Source organism: Lepisosteus oculatus, chromosome 2 (assembly GCF_040954835.1).
Source record: "Lepisosteus oculatus isolate fLepOcu1 chromosome 2, fLepOcu1.hap2, whole genome shotgun sequence".
Lineage (NCBI taxonomy): Eukaryota > Metazoa > Chordata > Actinopteri > Semionotiformes > Lepisosteidae > Lepisosteus > Lepisosteus oculatus.
This window is the reverse complement of record NC_090697.1, coordinates 38188008-38215853: the sequence shown is the minus strand read 5'-3', so window position 1 is coordinate 38215853 and position 27846 is coordinate 38188008. Positions and strand designations below refer to the sequence as shown.

Genomic DNA, 27846 nt, shown 5'->3' with positions numbered 1-27846 from the left:
CTGAGCCTCTCCAAAAGCCAACACCAAAAATAATCTTTCTGGAGTTAACCTTGGATCTGATTCTGGTTCTTACCAAAAGACAATGCAATTCGAAGCACTTTCTTTTTCATGTAACATGAATCCACCAATATTAATATAGAGATGTTCATTTTAAAAGAGAATATGTAGGAGAGATACAAACAGTAAAACTTACCATACATCACAGGGATTATTATAGTTAGGTTTTTGCTCTGAAACAGATTGTTTTGAAATGAACACGTAACATTTTTATCTAACTTGGTATTATTTTGGCAAACATCATTAATTTCTGTTTCATAGGTGATTATATCTGAAAAAAAAAATGAAAGTGATTATGGTATTTGTAAGAAAACTAGTCCATAACACAATTTTGACAAAATGTTTAAAATTGTCTTTTTGTGGTGTTGATATTTTGTCTTACTAGTGTTGTAATATACAGTGTGCTATATTGAAGTATTTTGATATGACAAAGAAAAAAAATTACTATATTAAAACATTGATAAAACACCAGTTATGTATCTAAATATATCATAATCATAATTTTTATATTGTAAAGTGTGAGCATTTTCTGATTTATTTTCTTCCCTAAAATTCAATAAAGGTACAGACTCCTGTGCCCATATCATAGGATGTATCCATCAGAAAGTAAAATCCAGTTTTTGATTCTTGCTGTACAAATTCATCAATAAAATTTTATTTATAAGACCTTTTTTTCTGAAGGGTACATATTGACAATACACACAATTAGTGGCAACTTTTCTCGTATTTTTTGTTTTTTGGTATTCACAAATAAACCTTTCCCATTGCTTTACAAAGAGGAGTATTTTAAATGTACAATAGCCTTCCTGATTATCCATAGCTAAACACTGAAGTGAAAGAAATGCGAGTGTATACATTATTTTTCAATATTTATCAATTAAAATGTGATTAAATTAATGAAAATTATTATGTGTTATATCAATAAATGTAAAATATTGCATATATTTTCACATATACAATGTTCATATTTATTCATTATCTGTAAAGCTGGAGAAAATAAATCTTTCAATGTTTTTAGCCAACTGGCAGTTGAAAGATCCCTTCTGGAAGTAATCGCATCATTCTGGTTGGCGCTACACATTAATGGTATTGGAAGTGTATTTTGTTTATTTTGTATTTATTACTAAATAGGACATATTATTATTATTATTATTATTATTATTATTATTATTATTATTATTATTATTGTCATTATTATCCTGTCATTCCTGCACAACTGACTGCAATCCAAGACTGAGGCAACAACTACCAATCTATTTTGAATACACTTGGGATGCATCTGTACAATCTGTAGATAAAATCTGCAGCCCACTCCTGTTAGCTGTTTCTTGTAGAAATAGTGAAATACAATATATTTTAGAGCCAGCTAACTACACTGAAATGCTTTTAACGAAGGGTTGTGAGAGTTATAGATCAAACTAACCTGGTAAGACCAATACCCTGCTTTTTTTCAAAAAACATCTGCATGAGACAATTAAGTACTACCTTCCAGCAGCCATATCACCTTCCAGCTCACAATTGGTAACCCTAAGGAGGTGTGAGCCTGGTCAGTACCTGGATGAGAGACCACCAGGGGAAAACTAAGGTTTCTGCTAGAAGAGGTGTTAGTGGGGCCAGCAGGAGGTGTTCACCCTGCGGTCTGTGTGGGTCCTAATGTCCCAGTAAAGTGATGGTTCACTATACTGTCGCAGCTCTACATAGAAAGCGAAGGGCATGACAAGGCACAGAAAGGCATCATGGCTATCCACTGCAACCAAGGAAGTCTCCAGTTGTGACAACTACTTGTACCACTGGACCCAGGCTCCTGAGGTCAAGAAAGTGGGACTGCCCCAGTATGGCTTTCCCACTTCAAAGAGCTCTCCCGCAAAGGTTTCTTCATGCAGCTCATCTTCCAAACAGATGAGCTGCACAAAGTTCAAACGGACACAACGGGCAGCCATCACCAAAAGGGCTAGATGGGCTGAATGGCCTCCTTTCGTTTATAACCACTCCAGTGTTTTTATATAGTTTAAAGCTTTTCACATTCTTAAATAAAATGCACAATAATCTTTTGACAAGTATTTTTTGTACTGATGGTTTGTAGAAGGAATGGATCAATTATCCATTATTAAGTACCCCTCAAAAAACCACATGGCTGTTTAGTACTGTCCAAAATTTCTCTTATGTTACAATAAGAATCACAATAAAAATAAACAGAGCATTCCTGTTATGGGAACAGAAAATGTGGGATGTGTAAGCATCAGTTTGTATGACGAGGCTCAAAAATACATATCCTTTATATCTGGAAGAAACAGAGGAGAAGGGTTTGCTGATAAAAGACTGATGAAGCAGTAACATAATAAAACTGGCTGCACTCGTGGGAGGTCAGCAGAACAACGTGCTGCACGTGGGATTCAAACTTACGATATGTCTGAGAATATGTTTTATTTTTATTTTGTTTACTTTTTATTTATTATTAATTCTTTTGATTTTTTTTCTGGTTGCTTGATGTTTCCAGATGTATGATTATGGGATACAAGGGAGTTTACTGTATGTTATTTTTTACACATTTTACACATTATACTAAAAATATATTTTATATTGTTTATACAATACACATTAGACTAAATATAATACATTAGACTAAACAATATATCCTTTCATCATATAAACAATATATCCTTGCACTCCTTGTTATTTTAATTAATTTTATTAGATATAATCAACATAACGACACAAAATAATATATATATATATTTTTATTATCATTAACAGAATTGAACAACGGAGTATGAAGTATGAAGTCACAGTACTGCAGCTTTGCATTCCTGTGTATACAGATATTTGTGTGGGACCCTGAGTATTATGTTTTCAGATTAAACAATGTTAAACAACCTGCAAAAATAAATCTATAATAAGAAAGAGTAGTTTAGTAAATAATTTGTATTAAAATAAAACCCCATCCATCTTACATGTTACATCACATCATACACATAAATAACAACCCATACAGTGTAAAAGCATGTACTCATGTACAAATGCACCAAAAGATAACAGAGAACATTCTTACCTTCAGATGTTTTTTGATTATTTTTAAGAATAACACCGTGGAGGTCATAAAATAAAACTGTGTAATTCTCTGAGCTATTTTGGATATTGCATCTCACTTTAATAGATACCCCGCCTGATAGAGAGCAATCTGGATTCTGTGGTTCTACTTCTGTTTCAATTGCAGCTGGCAATAGTGCTACATCAAGGTTTGCACTGGCTGTGTTGATAATATTTCCTTTTGTAAAGTTGCAGAAGTAGGTTCCTTGTTTAAATTATTCAAAAAGAGGGAAAAAAAGCATTCTCAATGACATCATAAAGGCAAATCAGAAAATGAAAACTTAATGTTCTAAAAACTTTCAAATTGTAAGAACCGAAAAATTAAAAAATAATCTATTACACACAGTAGAAAACACCATAATTATTTTTGAAATTTCTGCCTCTGGGATTTTTTGTCCTTTTAAGGACAGATTTTTTTCCCCATGCATGTACTGTACAGTACATCAGTAAAGCTGAATCCTTTATCTCATACACTAACAAGCAGAATATGTCTATAAACCTAGAGATGCAATCCAGGAGAAATACAAAGATCTGATTTCATATGAGAAGCTTTGTGGAATACAGGTCCTACTATTTAATACCTTCCAATTCACTATCACTTTTACACTATTTAAAATATGGATCTTCTCTATGAAAATTTCAGGGGCTGAAGGTTGGACAAGTCCTTACCACTTGTAAAAGGCACATAAATAGTGATTCAACGCTGGTGGAAAAAGGACAGAGAGACATACTATGTGACAAAACATTCCTAAATAGGAATGCAAGATACAGTAATTATATGTTGGTGACAGATACTGCACAATATACTGTAGCTGTCATTAATTTCTGAATTATCCTATCTTCCTCTCCGCATAGGTCTGCAACTCAATATGGAGCTGCATATTAAATTTGACACGTCATTGCAATTGCCCCTATTCTTTTTTGGTTTGAGTATTAAAATCTGAATCCTGTCAAGTGTTTTTATTTTTTATTTGCTGTAAAATGAATAACCAACCTAAAGAAGCAGAAACATTTGAATTGTTTTTCATTTAGAATTTTTAAAAACGACTAAACTGCTTCTCAAGAAAATGTGTACCTTCTAGACTGAACCATATTTGATGATATAACTAACATTTAAATTAATGTTTCTCTAAAATTACACAACCAAAGTCAAACATAAGGTAATTAAAATAAATTAAATTTAAATTTAAATCCTTGATCAATCTCCTTTATGCCTAATTTTAAATTAGCAATGTCATAAAGAGTGAATTGAAAAGAAAATGTGATTCAGAATCAGAATCACCTTTATTTGCCAAGTACATTTCATGTACAAGGAATTTACTCTTGTGTAGTTGGTGTGGCACAACCATTCTATAAATAACAATAACAAACAAGACTAATAGACATCATTATAGACATTGCAATTTCCCTCACTGGATCAATAAAGTATCTATCTATTAAGACGGTACAAAATATTATCATGTGTGTTTGCATAGGCAGCTACTTGTATTTTGCTATACAGCATTAATAAACTTTTATTTATAGTGACTTGTTTGATTTAATATTTACCCAAGAACGATTCTATATTAGAAACTATGTTAGCACTCATTTGATATATTAAATGTACTATATATGCTTTGTTCTTACTAGAGATTGTTGTTACTGTTACCTGTTAAAATAAGTTAAAATGCAACCTGATTTGGGAAAACATACATTTGTCCAACTTGTACATACCTTTCCAGAATTCTGTTACATTACTTAGGCTAAGGGACAGACAGTTTTCTCCAAATGTTATTTTGCTTTCAGTCCCATCTACAACATCAATTAGGTCCTTGTTTTCTTTTTTCAAGGACCAAGATGCCTGATTCATATTCTCACTAATTGCACAGTTCAGATTTTGTTGTGACATATACTTTACACGACTTTGTGGTGCATTAATAGTCACAATTCCTGTCAAATAAGAACAAAGATAAATCGTTAAATGCATTTTAATGTATAATACATTATATACTTCACATTACAAGTTCTCAACCCTAGCCCTGGAGGCCCATACCTGAGCTACTTTTTGTTTTGGCCAGCTTAATTCAAACTAACAGATTTCTTCATTGGGAATTTTGATTTTTTCTTTCTTACACAAAAATTACTTTTTTTAGATTTTAAAATCTTCATCAGATGCAATATATTCCAGATTTCCTATGATTATGTCGAATAAGTGTTTGATTATTTATGAAAGCTCAGTTGGAATAAAAATCTGTTTGCCTACAGGACAAGGTTTGGAAATGAGTGATATCATCAGTACAATTAAACAATATAACTGTTAGCAACTAGCACTGCAAACTGTTCTTTGGATATACAGTATGTTGCTATTACTAATATTTAATCAAGAAAAGAAGAAAAGTGTCTGCTTTTTAGCAGTGGACAAATGCAAACTGAATATTATCCTTTGGCTCTGGAGTTTCCCTGGATAGAGTATTACAACACTCCCTCTGACCGGAGTTTTGGGAATCCCAGTAGGTTAAGTCCTGTTTGCCCCCGACTACACATTTTCACATCAAAAAAGCTACAGCTGATTTCATCCAAGAACAGCAAGCGAACATAGATGATCAAGATGAAAAACTGAAACTCAGCAATTGTTCCATGGGTTTGTTACTTGGAGCTTCGCCTCCCAAAGTTTACTTGTCTGTTTCCCCAGTGAAAAGTCTCCGCAAACTCTTTGATCCTGACACTCCTTGTCCAGCCCAACCATGTTATTGGATCTTTACTGTTACCAGCAGAAGAGTCTGTGAGAGAAACAGATCCCTCCACTTCTTTGTCTCCTGATGCTCCACTTAATAGTTTGATTGTCCTTACTTATGTCAAGACTAAGGTGCTGTGTTTGAGACAGGAGTTTCAGATGATTGGACCATCTGAACATGAGTACTGTAGTTCAGAAATCTAAAAGTCAAACTGTGAGAATCACACATAAAAGGTTACAAGTTTTAACCATGTAAAATACAGAGCAGTTTGTCAAGATCTCAAAAGAAGGAGCAATCAAAAGGTTGATTTGAATCTCAGATTTGAATCAACCAGTCAGATCCCTGGTAAACAAGAATTTGGAATGTCTTTGTTGATGGCTAATAAATAGCAAGCAACAAATCAGAGATTACAAACTTGAGGAAAAAGACAAAAAATCTGAAGAAACGATACCTTCAAGCAATGGATGATGAAAAGGAAGGACTAGAAGAATGAAGAAATATACAAAGGAATAGATTGAAAAGTATCAGAAGGGCAGAAAAAGCGAGGAAGGAAAGGAAAGAATAAGAGAGAAAATGGAATGCTTTCTTGAAAAATCCATTGAACTTTTCAAAATCCCTCCTTCCAGGGGTGAAGACAAGTTTAAAGGCAAGTAAAGAGGAAGTAGAGAAGTACGTAGCAGAGGCGCATAATGAATGTCAAAGAGAATAAGACCTAGGGCAGGGCCCCCATATAGAGAAATCAGACCCACCCATGTTTGAGATGAATATAAGTGAACCTACATTAAAGGAAGTTAAAGACATAGTCAGAAAAATTGGCACCTGGACCAAATGGAGTGCTGTACAAAGTTTACAAGAGCTGTCCAAAACTTTTGTATGGACTATGGAAGCTCCTATAGGTGATTTGGAGGCAAGGAAAGATCCCTCTATGTTGGCAGGAAGCAGAAGGTTGTTTTGGGCCAAAGGAAAAAGAGTTGTGTGAAATAAATCAGTTAAAAACAATATCTATTTTAAAAGTAGAGGGGAAGATATTTTTTGGAATTCTGTCTCATAGGCTGATTATATACCTGACAAGAAACAACTACATAGACACTTCAGTGCAGAAAGGTGGTGTTCCAGGGTCTCAAGGGTGCATCGAGCACACAAGTGTAATAAGCAACTGATCAGGGAGGCAAAAGCAGCAACAAGGCAGTTGCGTGGTTTGATTTTGCCAATGCTTATGGTTCATTGCCTCACAAACTGATTGAAGAAGCATTATTTCATTCCAGGAAATATACAGAACATAATCAAAAGGTACCTGAGCAATATAAAGATGAGTTTCTCTGTAGGAAATTCCATAACTTGAGAATGGAATTGTGACTGGCTGTACAATTACAGTTACCTTATTTTTGATGGCCATGAACCTAATCATTGGAAGTGCACAAGAGTCCAGAGGGCCCAAGATGAACTCAAGCATCACAGTACCATCAATCAGAGCATTCATCGATGACCTAACAGTAACAACCACTAAACGCGTGCAAGCCAAATGGGTTTTAAGAGCCCTGAATACAGCTGTGAAGTGGGCAAGGATGAAGTTCAAGCCCCAGAAATCAAGATCATTAGTAATCAAGAGAGGAAAGATCATTGACAGGTTTGTGCTTAGTGTGCAAGGATTTGCTCTCCATAACAGCAGAAAGAATTAAGTGCCTAGGGAAATGGTTAAATGCAACCCTAAAGGATACAAATAATACAAGGGAAGTAGAGAAACAGACACTAGAGGGATTGAGGTTGATCGACAGAACTGGTTTACCAGGCAAGTTTAAGGTTTGACTTTATCAACGTGGATTATTGTCAAGGCTTCTGTGGCCAATGATGCTCCATGAAATTGCAACCACCACAGTTGAATTTTTGGAGAAAGTAAACAGCTTTCTCCACCACTGGCTAGGGGTTCCACCTAGCTTTACTAGCCACAGTTTCTACAGCAGATCCTCAAAGTTACAGCTTCCTTTCGTCCTTGGTCGAGGAGTTCAATGCCACAAAAGTCAGGCTTGCAGTAGCTTTACATGACTTGAAAGATGAAAAACTAGAAAAGCAAGAATACAGTACAGACTAGATCAGGAAGTGGTATCTGCAGAAAGCCAAAAAAATATTGGACAGACAACTGCTGGTCGTCAAGGTCTGGGCTATGCAAGTAAGTATAAAAAGAAATGAAGGAGAGCAGCTTGATTCAAGAAGAACTAAAAAGAAGGAAGAATAGGCTTGCAGTTTGAAAGCTATACAGTTGGGAAAACAGAGAGCTTGGACTAGATGGGAAACAACAAATAGAGAGCTAGCATGGAGTGACATTTGGAAACTTGAGCCTTTGTGGATTTGGTTTCAATTACATTCAGTCTACAATGTCTTTCCCACTTCAAGTACTCTCCATAGATGGAGGCTAACAGAAAGCCCCAGCTGCACACTGTGTGAAAGAACAGGCAACCTTGAACATGTGTTATCAGCTTGCAGTGTGGCATTAGGGTAAGGCAGGTATCAATGGCGTCACGATAAGGTACTCAGGGCACTAGCCATGAACCTGGATGAATTTAGAAAAGGTATAAAACCTCAATTAGCACAATCTAACATTAGCTGGAGAAAAGAGCACAATACTAGCTGGAGCTAGACCTGACGGCATCCTTCAAAGACACTTCAGCAGAGATTAGTCAATGGAGGTCGACTTAGACAAGTGACTTGTGTTTCCAGACATAGTTCAGACAAACTTGCGACCTGATGTAGTCATGTCGGCCTCCCAGAGAAAGGTTATAATCCTCATTGAACTGACAGTTCCTTGGGAAGAAATGTGCCAAGAAGCATTTGAGAGAAAAATAGCAAGATATGATGATTTTGTGGACAACATCAGAAGCAAAAGCTGGAAAGCCTGGTTATTTCCATTTGAGGTAGGATGCTGCGGTTTCCCAGCCCAGTCACTTTGGAGGATGTTAGGAGAGCTGGGGATCAGCAGCAAAGACAGAAAGTCAGCGGTCCAACAGATGATAGAGGTGGCAGAAAAAGCCTCATGCGGCTCTGGTACATGGGATGAACCAGTATGGTTGCCACAAGCAAGTAGTGACTGATCATCACTTGGTTAGGGGATGAAAATTCTTGTGACAGATAGACCTTTCACTTTCACTCCACAGAAATGCTGAATAAGTTTGAAAGCCTCATTCACACTGCACCTCACATCAAAGAAACCTTAAAGATGATGCCTACTTTCCTGCAATCCAGAATATAAGCGATAAGAACACACCAAGCTTCTTGATTTTTTTCAATTCCTAAGGGAATAATTTGCCTTTGCCTTGTGTTTGGTTTCTATGCTAGATAGAGATTATTGTTGTTCCATATTACTTAATTATGGAACTCCATGCCTAGTTCAAATTAAAATTAGTTTTATTACATTTATCTGTTCTCTATATCCTGGTAATGTTCACCTTTCTATTATTTCTCCTTTTCAACAGTTTCAATTAAGAACGAATGAGGATTTAAGCTCCTAGGTTTTTTTTATGAAGGACCATTAGCATTTATTGTATATATATTACTAGGAACTTCAGATCTAATACAATTGATCTAATGAAGAGCAACTGGAAAGATTTTGTGAATATAACCAATGTTGTTACTCTTTTTAAACTATAGTAAAACAAAATTCATTATCTTAAAATTATCCTCCAAAACATTGCAGCTGAACTGACTCTCTCTTCTTTCAATATTAGAAGAAATATTCATCAGTGTCTCATCTTTGGTTGGACTCAAGTCAGACACTTCTCATAGACTGGTTTAAAAAGTGAAGTTCAATTGATCACTAACTTAGGTTGGTCAATAAATCAAGCACCAAAATAAATATTTCTCTCTCTCCCTCTGAGCCCCAGGACATTGCTGGTGCAGCTCCAGCCAGCTGAAGAAGATTGCCATCTATGTCAAAGCCAGCCAAGCTAGAAGCTTCAGCAGAAAATTGAACTACCTACCCAATTGACTTTTGAGTATTAATTTGATAGTTGAATGATAATTACAAGTGTTAAACTATTAAGAATAAGAGGTATAAGAATAATACAACCATTGAGTAAATATCAATCACAAGAATATGTGTTAAAATATAAGAATAAAAGTTTAATCGAGCTTGTTTTTTCAATTTTAAAAAATGTTTTAGAGTGCTTACCTGTTGTTTGAAGGATAAAAGTGGCATTTAGAGTGTTTTGCAGATTTTCTGTCTTGTTTGCAAGCTGCTCTGTTGTAAGAGGTGCATTAAAATACACTTCAAAATCAACAATGATGCTTCCTTGTCTTTTGTTCATTTTTTATGTTAAATAGAGAAAAAGAGAAAATGAAAAACATGTGACTCAAAGTAATGAAATTAATAAAACAATGGCATTGTCATGATTTTAAAATGTTTACCTGAAACCAATTATTTTCAAAGTGTCAAAGCCACTCAGTGTGCTGTAAGCTTCTTTCAGCTGAAATATAAAATATGTACATAGAGATTCTTTCAAGCATTATTATTAGTACTGGTACCAATATAATCAGATGGACATACTGTAGTTGTCACACTTTCTTTAAAGGAACAATTAATAGGTTTATTCCATGCTGAAAAGAGAAGAAAGAAAATACAAAGTTTCGGCTGTGGAGCCTTTTTCGGGTTTAGGAAAGATAGGCAATCTATCTTTCTTACACCCAAAGAAGGCTCCACAGCCGAAACTTTGTATTTTCTTTCTTCTCTTTTCAGCATGGAATAAACCTATTAATTGTTCCTTTGCAACCTACACATGCTGATGCAGATACCCACCTGAAACACTTTCTTTAATTACTGTTAAGATAGAGGAGATCTATGTGTTACAATATCTAGAAGCAAATCTCCAGGGTGAAGAGTATTATACAGAATATTATGTATATGTACATGTAGATAATTTTGTGTGATGTACAAAATTATTTATAGTACTGAGAAAATGTTTAAAGCCTCCTGAGGTTGGTCTGTATATTCACATTTTAGACTTAAAACTTTAATAGTTAGCTCTATAAAAGTCTCAATTAAAAGTTAGAGATAACTTGATAAAAAAAACACAAAGGCAGCAGATATATTTGGATTGTTTAATAGTTTTAATTGTTTACTGTTGGATCATTTTGTATAACCAAGGTTCTGGGATGGGTTGCTGTGAGCCCTACCAGTGGCTTTCTGATAAGGTGTGAATGGATCTGTGCATAAAGTAAGTAAAATTTGTGTATACACAAAAAATAAATATGATAGTTATAAAGTTGCATACTTACCAATGCAGAAATGCTTGCAGACATATTGATATAGATGTAAGAAGTTTTATTTTGTAGGTCACTAATATAGGTTTTATTTAATGTCATCTGCCCACTTACAATGACTGAAACAGTAAAAATAAAAAAAACAGTGGATTATTTATATAAAGTATTTAATCTTTTAAGAAAAAAAAGTCTGTTTATTACGGAAGCTTATTAACGCCACAGCAAAAAAAATGAGGGAATTGCATTTAATTGAGAAAGGTATTGCATTTACACAAGATAGTATTACATTTAAATTAGAAAACTTGTGCACTTATAAGAGATAATTTTGTGCTATAATGCGATAGTTACTTTGTGAACAATATTGCCTGCTATATTAATATCTTTGATTATATATGCAATAATATTGTTCTATGAAAAATAGCATTGACTTTAACATTAGAAGAATACCACCACACTCAAAAGAATTAATGCTAAAGGAACATCCTGTGATTGAATTTTCTTGGGTTAAATGCATGTTGTTTTCACCTCACAAGTATTGCATAAATTAAATAAGTTTCTTGCTGAAATGTAACACTATATAGTTTACATTTTTTTTTTCCGTGGTGCTAATAAGCTGCCATAGTTTTTTACAAGAATGTTCACTTTTTCACTTTTTTAAACTCTTAGCTCAAGAAAGAAACACATGTAATTTTTAAAATATTATACAACATTGCATCAATGATCTGCTTCCCCTTGTAACTGATGAATGAAAATAATTCCTTTAAACGTAACTGGGGAAATATCCTTCAAAAAACAAAGAAGATGAATAAAGAATGTTTCTTTTCTCTTGGTTAAACAGTAAGATCTTACACTGTACAAGAATTGTATGTTGAATTTTAGCTGTCCTGACAAATTGACTTATCTTGTAAGCCCATTATTCTGTGGTGCAATTAGTATTAGCAACACAAAGCTAAGCTTAACTGTAAATCATAAAACTTATTAGTGTATAACATTGTGGCCCCATTGTAGTTCTGGAGTACCAGTGTCTCAGCATGTTTTTAAGCCAACTCAGCTCTTAATGAACCAGTTAATTATTGGTTTGATTTAGCAACTTCCAAATCTCCAGGTATAAAATACATTAACAAAATTTTGAAAACCTGCAGATGAACTGGCCTGTCATGTCCACAGTATACTACTGTGCCATGTATAAACAACTTCATTTTTAAATTAATATTTGTGTTAGATTTTATGCATTGATAACTTGAATCAGGTTAAACAAGCAACATGAAATGTAATAGCCAATTACTGCTTATGTATTTCATTATACATTGTGTGATGAACTGTCATTTTTCATACATCTCCTTTAAACGGTATCTACCCACTAATAGAAAATATTCCTTTCACAGAAAGAATAACTCTACATACCCCTCTTCATAGGCACACACATTGGCGTTGAGTTTTGTGCTGCCACAATGCAGTAGTCATTGTTGCAACACTCAGGGTTAGTATCACATACAGAACCACTCCAAATGAAATTGTTATTACAGCTACAGTTTGCTGTTTCTCCATTGATGTCACATTCTGCAAAGAATTGTATTTTACTATAATGTTAAATGACTTAATAATCATAAGCAAGATATATATCTTTCAAGGATTAAATAAGTTAATCTTGTTAATCTTCTAATAGGCAACATATCTACTTACATATACTGTACGTACTGTACACATCAGGTAGAAATAATTACATTTGAGAATGAATATTATGTGAGGTTATACTCTTAATGGGATAAAATAAAAAATACCCCCTTCAACAGATGCTGTTTAAAATGAAATATTACACCAACATAATATTGTAAATGTAATTTGGCATCCACATTTTATTCTTAGTTGTATTACAATATATAAACTAATTGGAATTTAGTGTACTGTAAAGTCTTTCAAGAAATGTATATTTCCCCATTTTGTCAAATGTAAACATACTGTTATTGTATATTATAATTAAAGAAAATTTTATTTATGAAACTACAATTGTTTTTCATATTCTTGTACAGTTCTGACAATAGTTTTGTGAACCTCTTAGTATATTACGTCCCAATAATAGATAAAGTTAACAGAACAGATGACAGAAAACATCATGCTTCTTCAAAGTATATATATATATCTTTAAATGATGCAACATTCCATATCCATGTATGACAAAGTATATGAACCTTTAGATTCAATAACTGGCAGCACACCCTTGAGCAACTTTCTTGACTGCTACATAATATTTCCTGCAACCATTAATCAGTCTCTCGCATCAGTTTAGAGGTTTCTTGTTCCATACCCATACCTCCTTACAGAGCTCAACTCTGACATGCCTTGTGGCCTGCCAGCTATTTTCAGATCCTGCCACAACATTATGATGATTTGTAGGTCTGGACTTTTTTACTAGATCATTGTAAAATGTAGACTTTCTTCTTCTGTGACCATTTTGTGTATCTGTTTGTATCTGCTTGTTTAGGATTACTGTATTGCTTCAAGACCCACTTTCAATTCAGCTTCATGTTATGTACGATGACCTGACTTTCTGTCTACAATCTTCTGATACTATCCAGAATTCAAGGTTGTGTCAATGATGACAAGCCATTCAGGTACTGAGGCACCAAAGCAATGCCGAACTGTCACAATCCTACCACTATATTTGACCATGCAGTGATCCTCACATAACTGCATATTCACTTCAGGGTCATGGTTAGGATGAAACACTTTTCTTTGAAAGCAGTGTTTGGTTTTCTTGAGGCCAAAGAATCAAAGACCTTTGACTCATCTTTCCAGAGAACATCGTTCCCAAAACGTTATGGATCACCTATGTGCTCCTTGGTGAACATCAGAATGGATGCAATGTACATAGTGGAGAGCAGTGGTTTTGTCCTTGCTATCCTCCATTCCTGTTAATTCATTTACTGATAGTTGTCAACAGTCACAATGTGAGAGTGGCTTGCAGTTCCTTGGATGTTAAACTGGGGTTCTTGTTAACTTCCTTAATGATTTTTCAGCTTTTCCTTTGGGAGATTTTGGTAGGATGACCGATCCTGTATAGAGTGACTTTGGTCTTTCCATAAAATCTGTTTGGCAATAGATTGGTGGAGCTTCTTACAATGGTTTTGTAATATTTTCTGGACAGAAGAGTATCAATAACCAATTTTTTCAGAGATTTCCTTAGATTTTGACAAGACTTGATTCCACATTTTGTGATGGTGATGAAGACCAGACTTCAGACAGAATATTTCTGTAATGACATCTTTACATATGATTACATAAAGATCTACCTAATTATTTAATCATTTGATTCCAATTATTCCCTTACCTGTGCTAATAAACCTTATTCACATTCTCTGTGCCTTAATTACTTACTCATTGTTTAATTAAAAAAATGTTTCAAGAGACATGGAATTGGTTACCATAAACCTATTGGATGTTTGGATTTAAAAAGACTAATTTATGTACAGTATGCTTTTCAATTCCTTGTAAAATCTTTGTTTTTTCTTTGGTGGAGGAAGAAACAGTACAAATATAAATTTATTTACTGAAGCAGTTCTAGTATTTCTGGTCTCCAGTATAATTTAAGCAGTGCAAGATAGATTTTGAATTAGAAACCAAACAGCCTGTTTGTTGATATTTTTTAAATCAATGTATTAGTGTTAAAGAAATTACATTTTAAATCGGCAGGGTTTTAAATCAAATAGATGTATTGCTGGACTTAATAAATCTTAGAGTTTTACAGGGTAAAATAACTGAATCTGAGTCTTTATCACAGAAGATTACGAGGGAACCTGTTTTGAAGTGAAAAATTCTTGAAGTCTTTCACAAAGACAACTCAATGAATTTCTTCAGTATCAACAATGTAACACACACCAGGGGCTACAAGAAGACAGCGAGACAGTCAGAAGCCATAGGAAAGTGTATTCTGCAAAGCAAAACCGGGAACAGGACAATGTTTTGTGGGAGTTTGGAACAATCTACCAATTGTCAAAGTCTAAATGTAATCCTTGGATCGATTACTAGCAATCAAACAACCTATATGGAGTCAATACTCTTGTAATCTTGTTTGTAACCTTTCTTATGCTTATACAGTAAAATAGTTCTTTTGAAAAATTTAATCAAATTAAACACCAAAAAGAACAAATCATTTAATACATTTACATCCCATCATAGTATATAATATATATGTGGAGCCTTCTTCAGACACCCGAAGGCTCCACAGCCAAAACTTGTGTTTTCTTTCTTCTCTTTTCAGCAGGGAATAAACCTATTACGTGTTTCATTATATATATATACTGTATATATTACTGAAGTAATTAACAACATTTACAATTTATAAAAATGTGATGTATGTGTTTATTTTACCTGTTGTAACATTAAGAGAAATTATAGAGATATCCGTTAAGTTGATTGGAAAACCATCCGAAAGTGATGCTAGGAAAGCCGTGATATTTGAGGCTGCTTCTCCTTCCATGATGAGCTCTGCATAATATGCTAATGATGAACCTAGAAAAGAAGAATGGATTTGCTACCAACAGTAAAATAAAAACTAAATAACCTTTAAGAGTACATTGTCTCTTTCTTCAGTCTCATTGCACTTTTAAGGGATTCAGAAGGAGGGTTCCAAGGTTATGAAATGGAATGTGGCTTCCCTCTAGTGCAGCTGCATTTTTCTGCAAGTTACTACTGTAGATCCGATGGGGAATTGCTTAAGAACTGTTGGCATTTAGATAATCCATGGTGATGAAGGGTGATTGGATTACAGGTGTTGCTATTGTTATATTTTGAACTAATAGGTGACTTCACTTGTTAAAGAATGAAAAAAGAAGGCTACCACCCAGATTTCCATTATTGTTGGCTTTCCTGCTGAATAAGCAAAACAATTCTTTTAATACTCTACAGCCAAGGTCTCAATTTCTCATTTCCTAGAAATGTTTTATATAATCTAAAAACATACATTTTAAGACATAAAAAGCATAAACATCCATGCCTTGCAAATGATGTGAATATTGTAATCAATACTTGAATGTTCAAACTGAACACTCTTACAAGGTGCTTTACCAAGTATGAATCGGGCAGGGTGGTGAAAACACTCTGAATCAATTGATGAAATTTTACATCTTTCATCCATAAAATATTCATTTTGAGCATTCAAGTTTTAATTAAGTATATCACTTTATAAATATGTATGTATTTGCATTTGAACAAAATGGGACATTATTGAACTGGGCACACATAGATACACATACAGCAGAAACAAGATTTACAGAAGACAAATAACTTGTCATCATTTCTTTGGACTGAAAGAACTAGAGCACACCGTGAAAATCTACACAGACACAGGGAGAACATACAAACCCTCCACAGATAGCACTCCAGGAACTGAACTAAGTGCCCCCTGTTCTCACCAGCACCAGCATGCTGCCGTTATTAAAACATATTGCGTTTAAACACATTGAAATAAAATGCAGGCTCTGAAAAAAGAGTGCAGGTAAAGATGTTTCTGTCTGAATGCATCAAAAATACAGTAAAATGATCTTACTTTGTGCAGAAACCTGTTCAAAAAACAAAAAGGGGAAAAATCAGAACAATAAATTGTCTTTCTATGAGAATATAGGAGAATGAATATTAATTGATTTACAATTTTTCCACAATGCCAAAGAGCAGGTTTTGATGTTTTACAGAAAAATGTTTCATGTCCATAAGCATTTTGCCCCCCCCACCTTCTGTTATGATACAAAAAATGTTATAGAAGTCCCAAAAACATGTGAAGTACAGTGTATTAGTCTCTACTGCTTATTCTACCACATTTTCAAATTGTTTAATTTGAAGTTTTAGGTTACTGTTCATGGAATATATATCATAAATTATCTTATCAAATCTTTCATTTTCTCAGTTGAAATAAATAACAAGCAGACCAAATGCTCAAACAATGCTATATTGTAGTGTACAGGTAGCTGTAAGTAAAATGGAATTTGTGGTGGTTTTAATGAGGAAATAATTGAATACAGATACTACATTATACAAGATTCACAAAACCATTGGGTCATTTTCACCCAATTTAAAACACCTTTCTCCTGGCAAACTCTTCAATATCTTCCTTCAAAATGACAGGATGCTATAAACTTTGTTCTTCATTGCTAAAGATGTCAATGCATTTAGTTTACCTTCCTTTGCTGTTGGTCAGAGGCAATTTTTTCACCTTTTAATTAAGAAAATGATGGTTCTCCAGAAGAGCTACAGAGTGATACAGTGACAGATTTTGTGGACATTCAAAGGCAAGTGTCTATATTATGTCCATCAAGCCTAGCTTGTACTGTACATGGTCTTTGCTGGTGTTTCTGCTTTTTGGAAATTGAGTTATTTTAAATGTTTTGCAACTACAGGAACACTGCAAATATTGAAGGAATTACATTGATTACAGAATCCATTTTATAATCTAATTCTTTAAGGGCTTTTGGTTCAATCACAGATGGCATAACGCACAATGGCATAAACGAATGCTTCTTAATTAATTTAGTGAATGGCACAGACTTCTTCAATTTTTCTGTTTTAGTTTTTGAGCTTCACTGTTCCCAAAAAATCCATTGATTAGTAGTAGCGTAAAATAAACAAACTGCATTTTTCCTTTGAAGCTAGCAGGATCAACTAATGAAATGGAACTTTGGCAACAATCTTGTCATGCCTCACCAAGAGTAAACAAATCAATACATAAATCTCTTTGTATGCAGTTCAAATGACATTGGAGATCAAATCTAGTTTTATTTTAAATAAAATAAAGGAATATAATTTCTTCTAAATATAAAAAACGATATTCTAAAATATAATTAGAAAATTTAAAAACAGTTATTAACACAACTGACAACCTCTACTAAATGTTTGTCACTCCATTCCTTTTTTTTGTGTTAAGTAGGTCTGAACTTTGCCATTCTTTTCACAAAATGTGAGCAAGATGTAAATGTAGATTCTCACCTGAAAATAACAGAATCCCAGGTGGCAAAGCATAATCACCACACAAACCTTCATTTTGTCACTGAAAGATAAAGAGCATTAACACACTTATATCAAGTCATTGTTACAACCACGGCATCACGCACAGCTCCTTTAAGAAGGCATAGACTCCGCTCAAGCATATAACCACTCAGCTTCCATATTCTGCACCACACCCCCGGCACTTCCCTATTTCAGGCAGCCCTTGTGACTTTCTCTTCGCTCAGTATTGGGTTAACTTTCTTGCATTCTATTCCTTGTGTCTGATATGTGGCTTTTGAACTAAGGATTGTTTCTGACCACCTTTTGGACTCTGTTTTGGCTTTGGTTTCTATTTTCCCTTTTGTGAGTACAATCCCGGAATTCCCCTTTGACTACGGCTCTTGAATTATGTTTCGGACTTTGTTTTATTCGCTGACTCTGTAGACTCTGCCTAGGATCCATCTTGCTATTTCTTCCCTTACTCAGATGTAACAGAATACTGAGTCTAAAAAATCATGGATCCCACGGAGTTGGATTCTATGTGTACCATTTTGGCTCTCATGCAATTACAAGCCTCTTTACAACAGATATTGGGACAACTAGTCAACCTGTCTACTGCCTCAGCTCCACAGGACCCACCCGATCCGCCCACGGCTACACATCCTACTACCGCTGCTACTCGATCCTCACCACTGATAACACTGGAGAGATATGATGGAAACCCAGCAAGTTATTGTGGATTTCTGGCACAAATTCCCAGCTCAATCTAGAAAATATCACAAGTTCTCAGGGGAAAATAAGGTCTATCATCTCCTTGTTGACCAGACAGGCTCTGGACTGGGCTACATCTTTAATTAAACCCGGAGCTTCTGAGATGAGTGATTTAGATCAATTTTAGAGAAAACTAAAGGCAGTTTTCGACCTGCCTAACCCAAAGCAATTAGCTGCTACCTATCTTTCTACTCTCCACTAGGGGAAAAGATCAGCTCAGGATTACTCCATCGAATTTCATATTCTGGCAGCCAAAACCTGATGGAATCAGGAGGAACTTATTTTCTTATATCGTCAGGGACTATCCAGTGAACTAAAAGATAACTTGGCTCTTTTACCCCTGAGCAGAAAGACCCTCGACGAGGTAGTAACTCAAGTAATTCAACTTGATCTCTGAGAGCAACAACTAGAGAGATCTCAGACCCGGAATTTAATGCCCCCTCAATCCGCATCTGTAAATTGACTCAAAAAGGACTCCACAAAGACTGCATACTAGACCAGGGATGAGTTTTCCATCTCATTTTTCTAATGCCTTCACCAGACCTTTTTTTCCCAGCAACACTATCCTGGGGTAATTGCCTTTTGTCAATCATTGCTTTTATAGATTCTGTAGTGGCAGGGAACTTCACAGAATCAGCCCTCGCCAAAACTTGGAATATTCCTTTACTGTCAGTAGACCCACTCCTCCGTGTTCAGAATCTATGGTTCTATCATTTGGCAGACCACACAGATCTCGATTCAAATCGGTGCCACTCATCATGAGCTAATTCAGTTCTATCTTCTAGAGACACTCCCTTTCTGCTGGGATACCCTTGGTTATGCCAACACAACCTTCACATCTCTTGGGCTCAAAACGAACTGATAGGCTGGGGATCGCAACGCCACTTTCGCTGTTGTCAACTACCAGTGAAAATAGCCCTCACCAAACTATCTCAGTCTGAACTCTCCAGAATTCTCCCCCAATGCAGAGATCTGCCTGAGGCTTTTAATTAACAGAAAGCTCTAACTCTCCCTCCCCACCCAGCCCCTATGACTGTGCTATTGAGCTTCTGCCTGGCATCCTTCCTCCCAAAGGAAAGATCTATTCCCCCCCAACACGGAATCTGATGCTCTGGAGAAGTATATCCAGGAATAGTTTAAAGCAGGAGTTATTCATCCATCAAAATCTCCAGCCTGTGCTAGTTTCTTTTTTGTGGAAAAGAAGAATGGAGGGGTAACACTGTGCATCAAATATTGTGGTCTTATTGAAATTACAATTAAAAATTGGTACTCTTTGCCTCTAATTTACTACAGACCTGGAGTCTGTTTATGGAGCCACCATTTTTTCTAAACTCGACTTACAGAGGCATGTAATCTTATCCGCATACGAGAGGAGGATAATTGGAAAACAGCGTTCATAACAACCCATGGACATTACGAATACCCGGTCATGTCGTTCGGTCTAGTTAATGCTTCGGCTGTGTTTCATACATTCATAAACGATGTATTCCATTATATTATACAAAGATTTGTTCTTGTCTATTTAGACGATATCCTGATTTATTCCAACAACCAGCAGGATCATATAACTTTCGTCAGGGAGGTCCTGTCCCTCTTCATTGAGAACAAATTATACGTCAAATAAGAGAAATGTATATTCCATGCCTCATCGATTCAGTTCCTAGGATACGTTTTATCTCCTCAAGGGATCGAAATAGATTCCAGCAAGGTAGCCGCCATAAAGGATTGGCCGACTCCGAAGAACCTTAAACAGGTCCAGCACTTCCTGGGTTTTGCTAATTTCTACCGAAGATTCATTTGAAATTTCAGTTCAGTGGTTGTACCCATTACGGCACTCACTCGTAAGGGTCCAGAGCAAGGGAAATGGACTCCCCAAACGGAGACAACCTTTTCTTGATTAAAACATCTATTCACTACAGCCCCTCTGTTACATCATCCAGACCTTACTTTACCCTTCGTTGTGGAGGTTGATTCCTCAGCCTATAGGGTGGAAGCAGCTCTCTCAATGCCATGGGGATAAGGCAATTCTCCACTGTTGTGGCCTTTTTTCCAAAAAGCTATCACCAGCAGAGGTCAATTATGACCTTGGAAACTGGGAACTCCTAGCTCTTAAAGTAGCACTCGATGAATGGAGACATTGGTTGGAAGGCGCTCAACATCCTTCTATTCTATACACCGATCATAAAAACTTTACAGCTGGCAAAACATCTCAATCCTCGATAAACTAGATGGGTGCTTTTTTTCTTGGTTTTTGCTTTTTCATTACATACATACCGGGTTCCAAGAATGCCAAAGCCAACGCCCTTTCTCACCTCTATGATCCCCCAGAAACTGAACCAGATCCAGAACTCATCATCCCACCCAATAAATTCATTGCAACTATGAGATGGGACATCGAGGAGGAGGTTAGGCATGCCTTGGTTAATCACTCGGTTCCTCCACAGTGCCCTCCCAACAAACATTTGGTTGTTAACACAGTAAGATCCTTAGTCCTCTGATGGTGTTATGATTCCCGGTTTGCCAGGCATCCTGGAACCAATGTACTCTCAAATTCCTTTCTAGAGATTTTTGTTGGCCCACCATGAAAGAAGACACTACAGAATATGTTAAGGCGTGTCCTGTGTGTGCCCTGATCAAGTCCACCAATCAGAAAATAGGAGGCCTTTTACATCCACTACCTATACCTGAACGACCATGGTCTCACATCTCATTTTATCATGGACCTTCCTAAAAGTCAAGGTAACACTAACATACTCGTCACTATACTTGTCACTTTTCCAAATCAGCTCACTTTATTCCTCTCCCTTCCCTTCCTTCGGCACCTGAACTGGTGGATCTTTTTGTCCACCAAACTTTTTGCTCTGAGTTTTATTTTTTGTCTAAAAATTCAATGTTTTAGACTCCATGGAATCCCCAAGGATATTGTCTCTGACTAAGCCCCACAATTCGTATCTAAATTCTGGAAGGCTTTCTGCAAGTCTCTTGGAGCCTCAGTTTCCTTGGCTTCGGCTTATCATCCCCAGGCAAATAGTCAAACGGAACGCATAAATAAAGAACTGCAAACTTTCCTGTCTCCACTACACAGGATAATTGGGTCTCCTTACTTTCTTGGGTGGACTATGCCCATAACACTCTGACTACTTCAGCTACCTGACTATCACCTTATCCTTAGGATACCAACCACCCCTTATCCCAGACTCCAGATACCCAGGTCCCTTCTGTAAATGAATACATTAGTAATCTCCAAAAAGTATGGAAAACGGCTAAGAGCACTTTGCCACGTACCACTCAAAGCAGATGAGGACTGCGAACAGGTATCACCTCCTAGTGCCCCGTTTCCGGTGAAGACAACTAGTTTGGCTCTCAACTAGCAATATTCCTTTCAACTAGCAGTATTCCTCTTAAGCAATCATCCCATAAGTTAGATTCTCATTATATTGGTCTCTTTCGTATACTGGCCCACATAACCCCTGTTACCTATCGCCTAGCTCTACTCTCCACTCTTAGGATACACCCCGCTTTTCATACTTCCTTGCTCAAGCCATACCACTTTCCATTTTCATCCATTTTCACAACCCAAAGACCCAGACCTCCTTCACCTCAAATAATAGATGGCTTGCTGGCTTACACTGTCAACATTCTGGATTCTGGATTCCCGCTGGCATCGGGGATCATTACACTATCTGGTTGACTGGGAGGGTAAAGGTCCAGAAGAATGTTCCTGGGTACCAGAAAGAGATATACTAGACCGAACGCTTATTCTGGACTTCCATCGACACTTTCCCAGTTGTCCTTTTAGAGCTGCCCCTCGTGGGGGGTAATGTTACACCCACGGCATCATGCACAGCTCCTTTAAGAAGGCGTAGACTCCGCTCAAGCACATTAACCACTCATCTTCCCCGTTCTGCATTACACCCCCTGCACTTCCCTATTTCAAGAAGCCCTTGTGACTTTTTCTTCGCTCAGTACTGGGTTAACTTCCTTGTGTTCTATTCCTTGAGTCTGGAATTTTCGGCTTTTCTCTATTCAGCTTTCGAACTAAGGATTGTTTCTGACTACGTTTTTGGACTCTGGTTTCTGTTTTCCCTTTTGTGAGTACGATCCTGGAATTCCCCTTTGACTACGGCTCTTGGATTACGTTTTGGGCTTTGGTTTACCCGCTGCCTCTATCTGTAAACTCCGCCTAGGATCCGTCTTGCTATTTCTTCCCTTTCTCAGACGTAACAGTTGCCAAACTGCTTAAGACCATACGGTGTTGTGAGAAGCTGGAGCCTAACTGGCAAGCAATGAGCACAAGGCAGGGTACACCCTGGACGGGGTGCCAGTCCATCGCAGGGCAAGTGCAAGCCAATCATACATGGGGACAATTTGGAGGCCACGATAAAGGCCGAGGGGGGGAATTTGGCCTGGACACTGGGATAACTCCCTATTCTTATCAAGAAATGCCCAGGGATCTTTGATGACCACTGAGAATCAGGACCTCAGTTTAACATCTCATCCGAAAGATGGTGCAACTTCAGTATAGTGTCCCCGCCACTACACTGGGGCATTAGGACCCACACAGACCACAGGGTGGGTGCCCACCGGTCCCACTAACACCACTTCCAGCAGCAACCATAGCTTCCTAGGAGGTCTCCATCCAGGTACTGACTAGGCTCAACCCTGCTTAGCTTCAGCGGGTAGCAAGTTGAGAGCTGCAGGGTGATATAGCTGCTGGGTCACACTTATATCTTTAATTTATAATATTTCCAAGCTTTGCAAAAAATATTTTTATTGCCCTGCTCTATACAGTATCTCAATACATATCGATTTCAAAATAAACCATAGTTACAGGTAATAGGTTTATTCCATGCTGAATGCATCTATCCTTACTGTACATAAAAGCAATCTATCTTTCTTACACCCGAAGAAGGCTCCACAGCTAAAAAGTAGGAGAGAATGTACAGGAGAAGAAGCATCACTTCACCAGTCTTTTACTACTGCAAAATAGGCTGCTATACATATTAAGACAGGGCTTTGAGCCATATAGTTATATAACAATCCTTCAGGCTGAAGACAACCTTTGGTTATGCTGCACAAGTCATGCTATTACCACTTGAACTGCTGAGTTACTATTATAAAGTAGTCTCAGGGCTGAACACTCAAGCCACTTGACTGTATTACAAGACATGCAAGCATGGAAGGGGCCAAAACGTAATCCTTTTCTCCCAACACAGTTTATTATTGAAATGACACCCCTCATGCTTCCAAAATATAAAAATGCATTCCATTAAGAAAAATGGTTACTTACTGTAGGTAAAATGTGATTCTGCCAAGAGGTAACACAGCTCACCCTGTAATTCAAATGAAGAAAAACTGTAAGAACAGTAAAAAAAACAAATAGAATATAATAATTCCAGAAGATTAAATGGTAATACTGAAATTATTGAAATTCCAAAGAAGAATTACAAGCAATCACAGCTGCTGGAACAAGTTTTAAACATTTTTCAATCAAATAATTAGTTTTCTGACTAATATTGAATCAGCAGTACATAAATAACAATACAATTTTTTAATAACTGATATCTATCCACTGAGTTTTTCAGTTTAAGCATTTTCTAAAAACCTGTAGTAACTCTACGTATAATACTCTGCACAAATGCAGAAGCTCACAGTATTTAGTATTTTTAATGAAAATGGAGGTGAGTGATGTAGAGAATGTTACATAACAACAATGAGCGATTGCAATTTTCAGACCTCCACAGAAATTTTGCTCCCAATTTCTTCTATGTAATTCAAATAAAACACATTTATATATACTATAGCATATTCATTATAAAAATAGCAAGTTTTATAATGAATTAATAAAGTCAGCCAAGTCTTGCAGTGGAGCAAACAAGCTTCTTCTGTTAAAATATGTTACAAAACACAAAATGGAAAACAAAGTGTGGTGCCATGAGTTAGTGTATTAAATGTGAATCTGTGAGGACAAGTCTAGAGAAGGAGTGGAGTGAAGAATGGCTGTACTGTGGATTTTTGCTGAATTGAATTAGAAATGTACCTAATTTAAATTAAAAATAAAAAAACATTCAACTTTACTTTGTAACATACTTTTAGTGACTATCACTAAACTGATTTAACATCATCTAAAATTAAGGAAGATAGTATAACTCTTTTTTTATTTTCAGCACAAAGAATAATTTTGTGACTTACTGCTACAATTAATAATTGTCCAAGTAAATGCACAAAACCCCTACACACTGAAAGTAACACAATATTTGTTTCAGGTAATAATCTGTGTAAGTAAGAGACCAGTGTAATTCTGGAGGGTGAACCTACAGCTCAAGTTTTTGTCAATACTCCTCACCACTTTTGGTGAAAAGAATATGTATTACAGCCCCACTCCTTCTCATTATGGGGTCTGAAACTATTCCTTTAAGAAACACTATGTTTATGTGAAAAAGTGCTATTGTAAATTATAATGTAATTGGTAGTTTAGAGATAGAAACTGAGGATCTAATTTAAACTAAAACATAATATGTATGAAGCTCAATGTTTACCATTTGCTGTATATCAGTAATTCACTACTGGTACTGGAGGTCCACAGTTTTTATTGATGGATGTATAAGCGGCATAAAATGAACATTAATAATAATAATAATTGCTTACACTTATATAGCGCTTTACAGGTAATGGGGACTCCCCTCCACCACCACCAATGTGCAGCATCCACCTGGATGATGCGATGGCAGCCATAGTGCGCCAGAACGCTCACCACACACCAGGTATCAGTGGGGAGGAGAGCAGAGTAATGAAGCCAATTTATAGAGGGGGATTGTTAGGAGGCCATGATTGATAAAGGCCGATGGGAAATTTGGCCAGGACGCCGGTGTACACCCCTACTCTTTTCGAGAAACACCCTGGGATTTTTAATGACCACAGAGAGTCAGGACCTCGGTTTTTACGTCTCATCCGAAGGACGGCGCTTGTTTACAGTATAGTGTCCCTGTCACTACACTGGGGCATTAGGACCCACATGAGCCGCAGGGTGAGCGCCCCCTGCTGGCCCCACTAACACCTCTTCCAGCAGCAACCTTAGTTTTTCCAAGGAGGTCTCCCATCCAGGTACTGACCAGGCTCACACCTGCTTATAAACAATTTTTTTTTCCAACTTTAAAGTACATTCAGATTGTCAACCAAATTTCTAGTGGACGTTATACAGATTGAAAAAACTTAAGTATTCCACAGCAATGACAACATATATGCAGAATTTGATTGCTTAATATACAGTATGTGCTAGGATATTTTATTTTATATACGTAAACAGTCTATCCACAAGTACAGATTTTTGTGCATACCATTTTCTGATGATGATTTTCTGATTCAGAATTATCTAAAAGAGATGCATCCCATCAGAATACAGTAGTGTTAAAATGTATAAATAACTTTCTGTTATACCATTTTATCAAATAACACTGGGTAAAATAATATACCATTGCATTTTATATTGAAATGAATTATTAAGGAGGGAAAACAGCATAGATTCCTTTCAAAAGATTCATTTTCATTACAGTATGTGCCCCCTAACATGAGTTATACTAAATATGTTTCATATAGTCACATTTCATATAAATTCATATTTTAAGAAGTTTATGAAAATAGGTTATTTAGCTTTTAATTCTTAGCTACTGTACATTAGGCACAGTTCCATTTACAGATGTATACAGTTCCAGTGCAAATTTTAGTTCATCTGATTTTTTAATTAGGGAAACAGCTAATTTGCTTACTGTTGTTTTAGATTGTGTGTAAAAATCATATTAAAGCTCTACAATAAGCTTTGCTAACAGCTAGCAATCTTATTATATGAAGAGTAATAAGACAATCCGTATTGTTAACATTCAAACTGTCTACATGTTTACTTGCACATTGTCTATTGTTTGTTTGTACATTGTATTGTTGAACTGTTTGCACTTTGTCTTGTTTTTTACACTTGTTTTACAATCGAGAGACTTTCTGTAAGTAAGAATTCCATTGTACCAGTACCGGTTACATATGGCAATAAAGTTCAAGTTCAAGTTCAAGTTCAAGTGATGTGTAGTCTTGTGTAAACAGTTATATACAGTTTGATTTGCAGGAGATCTCACTCATTAAAAGTAAGTAAAATACAGTAAATTTGAATATTAGACATTAGAAATTTACAGATGAAATTAGCAGGTACTGACCTTTATTCCAAAAGAAAATTAATGTGGTTCCTCAAAATAAGGTTTCAGCAAGTGAAGACAGGAAATTAATCCATTCTTCCAAAGCTGTATTGACCGTAGGAACTTTTCTAAAATTCTGTAAGAGAGGATGGAAAGCAGGAAGACTCTTTGGGGGGAAAAGTGGATATGTAAGTTGAAAGTGCTTCAACAAATACCAGAGGCAAATAGACTCTCTGACAAATACAATAGACTTGCTCTAAAATTTGCATTGCGAGTATCACCTCTGACCATCTGGTAAAGTACTGTAAATACTGGAATCCATCACTATACCTTTTACTTTCCATTCTTATTTGAATAGCAAATGTATTTCTATTCAGTATTTCACATAAGATCTTAATGTTCTGCACCAAATCAACCTCATACAAAATTGTAAGAAACTTTATCATTTTTATTAGGTTTCTGGAAAAAAAAAGTTATTCTTCTGTGAGTTAAGAGTATTGCATGGTGCATGGTTTATACAGAAGATCGTCAATGCCTCTTATTAGTGTCCATTATATTGGTTATGAACCAAGAAAAAAAAAACTATGGCTACCTCAACCAAAACACTCCCAGAATGTGTGATTGTCATCATAGACTGCTAAAATATTCCCATAAAGCATCTCATTGCAGAAAGTAAGCAGTTTTGCATCAAAATCATTTTGTGAGCTTTAAAATGATTTTAGATTTATAATGTCTTTAATGTACGGCATACCAAGTATTTTTCTCAGTATAGTTTTACTGCATACCAAAGCACACTGTACATATTCAAATGG

The 27846-nt window shown here is 36.0% G+C and overlaps 1 protein-coding gene across 1 annotated transcript in view; it reads right to left on the bottom strand.

Moving 5' to 3' along the window:
* The window catches only part of adgrf3b (adhesion G protein-coupled receptor F3b), a 40731-nt gene extending 13532 nt beyond the window's left edge, over positions 1–27199 (bottom strand). Inside the window, exons 1-12 of the mRNA XM_015349887.2 lie at positions 27056–27199; positions 24145–24187; positions 18084–18144; positions 16654–16666; positions 15477–15617; positions 12513–12668; positions 11124–11227; positions 10257–10315; positions 10021–10145; positions 4858–5073; positions 3107–3349; positions 194–328 (exon numbers count right to left, since the gene is read on the bottom strand). Coding sequence (XP_015205373.1) covers positions 194–328; positions 3107–3349; positions 4858–5073; positions 10021–10145; positions 10257–10315; positions 11124–11227; positions 12513–12668; positions 15477–15617; positions 16654–16666; positions 18084–18137 — 1246 coding nt within the window. The 5' untranslated portion in view covers positions 18138–18144; positions 24145–24187; positions 27056–27199. The remainder of the gene's footprint in view (positions 1–193; positions 329–3106; positions 3350–4857; positions 5074–10020; positions 10146–10256; positions 10316–11123; positions 11228–12512; positions 12669–15476; positions 15618–16653; positions 16667–18083; positions 18145–24144; positions 24188–27055) is intronic.
* Positions 27200–27846: the final 647 nt, after the last annotated feature.